Source organism: Bactrocera latifrons, unplaced genomic scaffold, assembly GCF_001853355.1.
Source record: "Bactrocera latifrons isolate USDA-ARS-PBARC rearing strain unplaced genomic scaffold, ASM185335v1 scaffold_452, whole genome shotgun sequence".
Taxonomy (NCBI): domain Eukaryota; kingdom Metazoa; phylum Arthropoda; class Insecta; order Diptera; family Tephritidae; genus Bactrocera; species Bactrocera latifrons.
Window position 1 is genome coordinate 138,569 of NW_017537104.1, and position 7,078 is coordinate 145,646.

The following is a 7,078-nucleotide window of genomic DNA, read 5'->3' on the forward strand; positions in this document are numbered from 1 at the left end:
ACGGTACCGATCAACCAAGCTGTCACCATTGCAACGCTCCCACCCAATCAGTCATTCACCTTATCGACGAATGTCCTGCACTGCATTTACTAAGGAAATCRRMCTTTGGGAATAAGAGACCTTCCGACCTTCTCAAAACAACAAACAGCGATACCATCAGTGCCATTAATAAATTTCTTAAACTGTGTAATATCAAAGACATATAACACCACATACAACTAAATAACCTTACTAAATATTTTCTTTTCACCATAATCTTAGTATTAAGAGCCGAAGTCCCTGGCAGCCAGTGCTGATTCTTACAAGTGGATTAATTATTTATAATTAGTTCTCTTTTAAATAAATAAATAAAATAATATTATTACGAACTAAGTTTAAATCCGTACATCTATGTTTGCGGCATATATGAAAATATTTGCACTTATTGAGCGACAGAATCGCTCCAGAACAATTTGACCAGTTAGAGGTATCGGTTAGTATTTTTAGAAATTTATTTTTAACAGTGTTTAGATTGCTTATTTTAGACTAGAGTAAAACGTCATCTGCATATATAATGTGGGAAATATTGTTATCTCTGCTAATTAAGGTGCTTAATTCATTAAAAGCGATAGCAAATAGCATTACGGAAAGGGGGATCCTTGTGGGTTACCATTTTGTTGGTTACGTAAACTGGAAAAAACATTATTTAATTTTACTTTGAATTTACGGCTACTGAGAAAAGACTTGATAAAATGGTATATTTTATTACCAAATTTCCATTCTTCTAATTGACGTAGAACTATGTGAGCTCCAACACGATCAAAAGCCTTTTCAAAATCTAGACTGAGTGTAGAGATATGATTGCGGGAAGACAAACCATATGAGACGAAATTTTCAAAAAGAAGAAGCGCGTCGGAAGTTCCTTGCCCCTCTTTGAAAGCGAACTGATTTGGACTGATTAAACTGTGTTTAGAAGTATACCACATAATGCGTTTTGAAACGATTTTTTCTATTAACTTACTCATGCCAGATATAAGTGAAATAGGTCTATAATTTAGAACTTCTGAGGACGGGTTAGTAGACTTTGGTATGGGAACAATTGTTGCAATTTTCCAGTTTTGTGGATAAAATCCGTCCGTAAATATTTGATTGTACATATTGATTAATCGTAATTTAAGCGGTGGAGGCAAGTTTTTCATCATATCGTATGAAATTCTATCTCCGCCAGGAGTTTTACCTGACAGAGCAGATATTGTACTTTCGAAATCTAGATAAGTGATCTTTGATTCTATTATTTAAGCTGGTGAGTAGCTGTGACTCATAGTTTCATATTTTTTATCTATAAAAGCGGAACTAAAGTTCCCGTCGTTAGAATACGTAGACCGAGTGGAGGCAAACTGTTCAGCTACCGCCTTGGGATCGAATATTGGACCAGTTGGGCTATTAACAAAATTTGTATTGACTTGGGAAGTTGAGCCAGTTAGCATTTTAATGTCCGACCAAATCTTTTTAGGATTAGAACTGGGGTTTATTTCTGTGGTAAGTTTTTCGAAGCACATTCGTTTTGCTTCTTTAGTTTTCTTACGAAAAATAGCATTTGGTTTCTTGTATAAAATCAGATTGGCTTCTGTTCTGGAACGCTTATATTGTCCCCAGTTATACTGTTTTAAATTTCTTAAGCTCTCCAACCCCTTTGACCAGTAAGAAAATTCTTTTTTATGGGGTTTAGAAATAGTTTGCGGAATTGAAAGGTGCGCTGCAGACCTTAATATTTTGGTGATATTAGCCGCCTCTTTATTGAAATTTTGAGATACAGGGGTGTGATCGCAGAACAGAATTGCCTTTTGCATGTACTTAGACCAGTCTGCTTTACCTGTCAGGAACTTTGGTTTAGGAAAGGCCTTTGCAAAGGATGACGTTGCAATTTCAGTTACTATTGGGTAGTGGTCACTACCACACAGACTATCAGGAGTTCGGCTATTCACTTTTGGAGCTATATTGGTAGAGCAAATAGATAGGTCGATGTGCGTAAAAGAATTATGCGTTGAAAAATGGGTCGGGGCACCATCGTTCAATACGGTAAGATTCTCTGTAAGAACTAAGTTTTCCAGAATTAATCCTCTTTGGTTCGTTCGGGGGGAGCCCCATAATGGGGACCACGAATTCATATCTCCAACCAGGATTACGGGCTTGGATACTGAGGAGAGAATTTGCTGAAGCTCAGTAAGCATGAAATTTTGTTGTGGGGGAATATACAAGCAAATAATCGTAAATTTAAATTCTATGGATATCTAAATGGCTAAAGAAGCTATATTTGAATAGATTTCGAGGAATTTATGTGGAATGTCTTTTTTTACTAAAACAGCAGTACCTTATTTGTTTTTTAAATTCTGAGGTAAATTTAAGAAATAGCTAACATACTTATTTGGTACAAAAGCGTTTTTATTTACAGCAAGATGGGTTTCTTKTAAGGCAATGAAGTGTGGTGAGATATCTTTAATGAGAATTTCAAGTTCAGTGTAGTTGTTGTAGAAGCCCTTTATGTTCCATTGAAGTATATTGAACATAGAGCGAATAGGACAAAGAAGAATGGATTAGATTTCKTCATCGTCGAAAGTTGGCATAATCTGATCATGGTCTGGTTGACTGTGTTGTTGAGTAATTAATGAGTTGGTTTGTGAGTTGTTGATAAAAGTAKTTGAAGTGTGATGAGATTGCAGTTCGCTGATAAATGAATGAGTGAAGTTAGTAGGTTGCTGAAGTGTTTAAGTCGTTGTTGCGTTTGGAGTAGGATATGTTTCAGCAGTGTTAGTGCTCTCTACAGCCTCATTGTGAGAGACTTCGGAAGAACTTTTATTGGAAGTTATAGGAAGTTTTGAGCTGTTGTAATTCTTTGATTCGTTTTGTTTTACTTTTTCTGCAAAAGTAATGTTTGGAAGGCTGGGCACTTGGGTTTAAGGTAGTTTTATAGCCTCACACATCGTACATTTGTTAACAGTTTTAATTTTTAAAATCTCTTTAGTTTGGATGTACCTAGGGCAAGTATTTGAATATGATGGGTGCTCGCCAGCGCAATTAGCGCATAAGGTGCGCAAACATTGTACTGAGCCGTGAGGGGGAAATTACACACGCAGGTCTGTTGTTACACCTTTTAATGGAATGTCCTAAGAGTTGGCATGATTTACATCTCATTGGATTGGGAAAATATGGTCTTACACGCGCTGAGCGCCATGAAACCTCCACTTTACTAGGTAGTTCATATAAATCGAATGTAAGAAGGGTAACACCGGTGTGAACTAAGGTATTGTCCACCTTCTTTTTTGAATTTATACATATATTATTTTTACTTATGTATATCGCCTTAATTCATTTATTAATAATTGCATTTCAATTTTTGTATAAACAGTGACGGTAAATAAATAAACGGTTTTTTTTTCTTTCCTGAAAAGTTACCTTTTTTAAGATACGAGGTTGAGAATATATAACTCTATATCTAAATCGATAAACTTTAGTTGATACAAAATATCGTTCAGTAAACAAAACTGTTATAATCTGTAGTAAAATATAAATATAATACTTTCTCCTTTAAAATAATGAAAAATGATTGATTAAGGTTATAGTTTCGGCTAATATGTTAATACTTATGTCGTGTTATAGAAATACCAAATGTGCCGTCGAAATCTTTATATTTTGAGTATTACAACAGCAATCTCTCCGGTGCGAAAAATTAATTTACGATGTGGCAACATCCCTCGAAGCTTTTGACATATTAGCGTTATATGTTTCTGATACATTTAAAAGTATTTATAGAATGACCAAAATAAATACGATGAAAAAACTATCAAGGAACGAAATTTTCAAACACCAAATACTTTGTTCAACTGCTGCAACCAAACGGTCATTGTTCTTACGAAAGAGTTGTTATATACATATAAATATTTACATGATTAGTTTTGTATATAAATAATTTATATTTATATTGTACAATAAGTACGTAATATGAAGTTCCGACAATATAAAATGTACAAAATATTAAGAACTAATGAATGAATAAGTTTTTTTTTTTTGAATAATGTGTCTTTGGTCTTATTTTTGCTATGACCACTTTAATAAAGTGATAAATCTATTATTAGTTACGCAATGCGTATGCAAAATTAATAGGAGTGGGCTATACGCCTTTTTGAGCTAACAAGAAGATAAACAATATGGCTAGAAAATAAAGTTGCCAACGATATTTTGTGGTCGGGAAAATGCAAATTACTTAAAAACTGTCAGGAAATGAGAAGTGCTTACTATTTAATTAAGATAAAATTGTGCAATTTGAATTTCCATCAGTAATACATACTTAACGGTTGCAGAGTTATGAAATTACTCTAAAATGGAGTGGTATCCTGAAGAAGATGAAGAAGAGTTGATGTATTCGCCAGCTTTATTGGCTAGAAGAGCATCTGAGAGCTGGATCGTTGAGCCACCGATCGAGGTTACTTTAAATATTTAAAAACAAATTTATTTAGAAGCGGTTTAAAAGTGTATACATTTTAATTTATAAATTGTATTTAAAATGTGTTTTTAATAAACATATACACATTCCTTTTTTTCAGATTACTCCTATAAATGTGACGCTACAACGAAAAAAATCGCTACCAGATTTTCAAGATCTTCCACGTTCCACGGAAGCTATGACTAGGGAGGAGGTGTCTGCGTTGGGTTCAGCAAGACGTGAAGCTGTACGCCGCCAAATAGAAATTAACGAAAGATTAAAAGCAAATCCCCTACTTTATATTTTTAGTCCACAAGTTAAGGTACCGTTTTGTCGTTGAACAAAAAAAAAAATAATAATAATAATTTATAAATTTTTTACAGGATTGGCTTTCTCGACAACAATTGGTGCTACTTGTGCTTTTTGTAAATATACTTTTAGGCTACCTTTTCGTGAAAATATTAACATAGCGAAATTTGTTTAAAGCCTAGTATACTCATATGAAAATGTACGGTTTTAGTTAAATATCTTAGTGATTTTAAGTTATATTCGAATGAATGTCTGCACAATTTTGATAAAAAATAACATTATAAATCAAGAGTCTTAATGGTCATTACAAATGATTTATATACTTAAAGATTTTGTCGTTCACTGTTATGCATTTGGTCAGTTCGCTAGAGGAGATTGTTTTTATGCAATTCAATCATATATTACATTTAAAGAATTTAATAAGTATTCCTGATATAGTTCACTAATTAAATTATTTTGTTTATCAGAAGCATTGGACTCTTTCTGTTATATATAATTTTGTAGGAAATGGACATATACAAAACAAAGATATCAGCATCAAAATATTAGTTGCGTATACATACATATGTATATCATAGAGAATTCTAAAATATTCCTTTCATCTCCCAACTAACTTACGACTTACAAGCTATATTTATATCAATCATACCTTAAAAAATTTCTTATATAGAGAATTGTAAGTTCGTAAACATAATTTATATCCAATAACTTTCTTTAATTAAGAGTAACAACTAGTTGCTTCTTCAGTGCGAATTGACCTAATTGTAAGAAAATAAATATTTATTCAATTCTTGTTTAAATCCCTCTATAAAAAATCATTTGTTTTTACTTATGTTTAGTGTAAAATATTTTTTACGTGCCTTATTCAAAAAATTATATTAGATTTGTTTTTATGAATATTGTCCTATGCGTACCAGGATATTTGAAACGAAGATAAAATCAGTACTCTCCCAAAGTTAAACTAATAGTTACTACGGTCAATTAATAAATGCAAATTTGAGTTACATATACTAAAATTATGTAAAAAAGTAAGGAAGGGCTAAAATCGTGTGCAGAACACTTTATTTAAATATTTGGTAAGACGAAAGTTGGTAAAATACTTAAAAGTATCGGAGAGACTTTTTATTAAACAAGTAAGAAGGCTAAGTTCGGATGTAATCGAATATTTTATATTTATGTGGCTCAAATTCGACGTAATAATACCAGGTTTTGACAACATTATTACTAATATGCAATATTTTGCTTCTAGTCCGAAATTTGTATATTAAAATTGATTTAATTAACTGAAATGATATAGACATACTATATGTGACATAAATTCTCGCAAAGACGCCAAATTTGATGTATAGGGTTTATACAAAACCCTCAACTAGAGGACAAAAATAACTATATTAGATATATGATTTATATTTTACGTCTAAGCTAATTTCTTTCATATCTAGCGCACTTTATTTTAAATTAAACTTCTCCACTTAATTTTAGTAAGGTGAAAAGTTGGAAATCACCATATATTTGGATTAGAGACAGATTAAGAAATGTATTAAATTGTTATTATCTAGAATGCTCGATAACGTGCTGCAGGTAACTTTTTGAAGATGACTCACATAATGATCGACATTTAATAACGAAAACCATTATATAATATGTGGTACTTGGATTGATTTCACACATTTTCCGCATTATAAAATAAAAATGTTTACAAATTATTCAAATATACGTTGCTTGATGACCGCAATTTTTTAATTCCAAGACATTCTCAAGAAATGAGACTGTCTCAAACCACAACCTGGTTGATTGAGAAAGGATTGGACATGTCTCTGAATAAAATTGATCTCACTCAAGAACTTAAGCCTTTGGATCACCGTAAACGTCGTTAATCTGCTTATTTTGTTGTGGAACAACTTGAAAATGATAACGATTTGTTTAAAAAAATAATTTTCTCCGATGAGACTCCAAAAATTATTCATGAACAAAAAAATTACGGTTTGGTATAGTTTTTGGAAATGAAGCTTGTGAGACCGTTACTGTCAATAGAGAGTGGTATAGATCAATGATAACAAAGTTTTTAAGGCAGCAATTATAAGAAGCTGATCTTGACAACATCTAATTCCAACAAGACGGGCCTACACGTGCCTACTTTGATATTGAATGGCCTCCAAGAACCTGTATATTAACGCCATTAGACTACTTCTTGCGTGGTTATTTGAAGTCATTGGTCTTTCAAGCAAGAGAAATCAATATTGAACATTCCTATTATGACACATACCATTTGAATGATGTTATATTCAGGACTTAATTGTATCGATTGTA

General features: G+C 32.3%; 1 protein-coding gene across 6 annotated transcripts in view; it reads left to right on the top strand.

Moving 5' to 3' along the window:
- LOC108973072 overlaps positions 1–6,329 on the top strand; it is a 127,414-nt gene extending 121,085 nt beyond the window's left edge. For 4 of the 6 annotated variants that reach the window (XM_018940089.1, XM_018940090.1, XM_018940092.1 and 1 more), the window contains 2 exons: positions 4,581–4,781; positions 4,843–6,329. In XM_018940089.1, the coding sequence (XP_018795634.1) occupies positions 4,581–4,781; positions 4,843–4,929 (288 nt within the window). In that variant the 3' untranslated portion in view covers positions 4,930–6,329. Of the gene's footprint in view, positions 1–3,882; positions 3,970–4,007; positions 4,460–4,580; positions 4,782–4,842 lie in introns of those variants that run through there. The other 2 variants (XM_018940094.1, XM_018940093.1) reach the window with 2 other exon arrangements.
- The last annotated feature ends 749 nt before the right edge of the window (positions 6,330–7,078 follow it).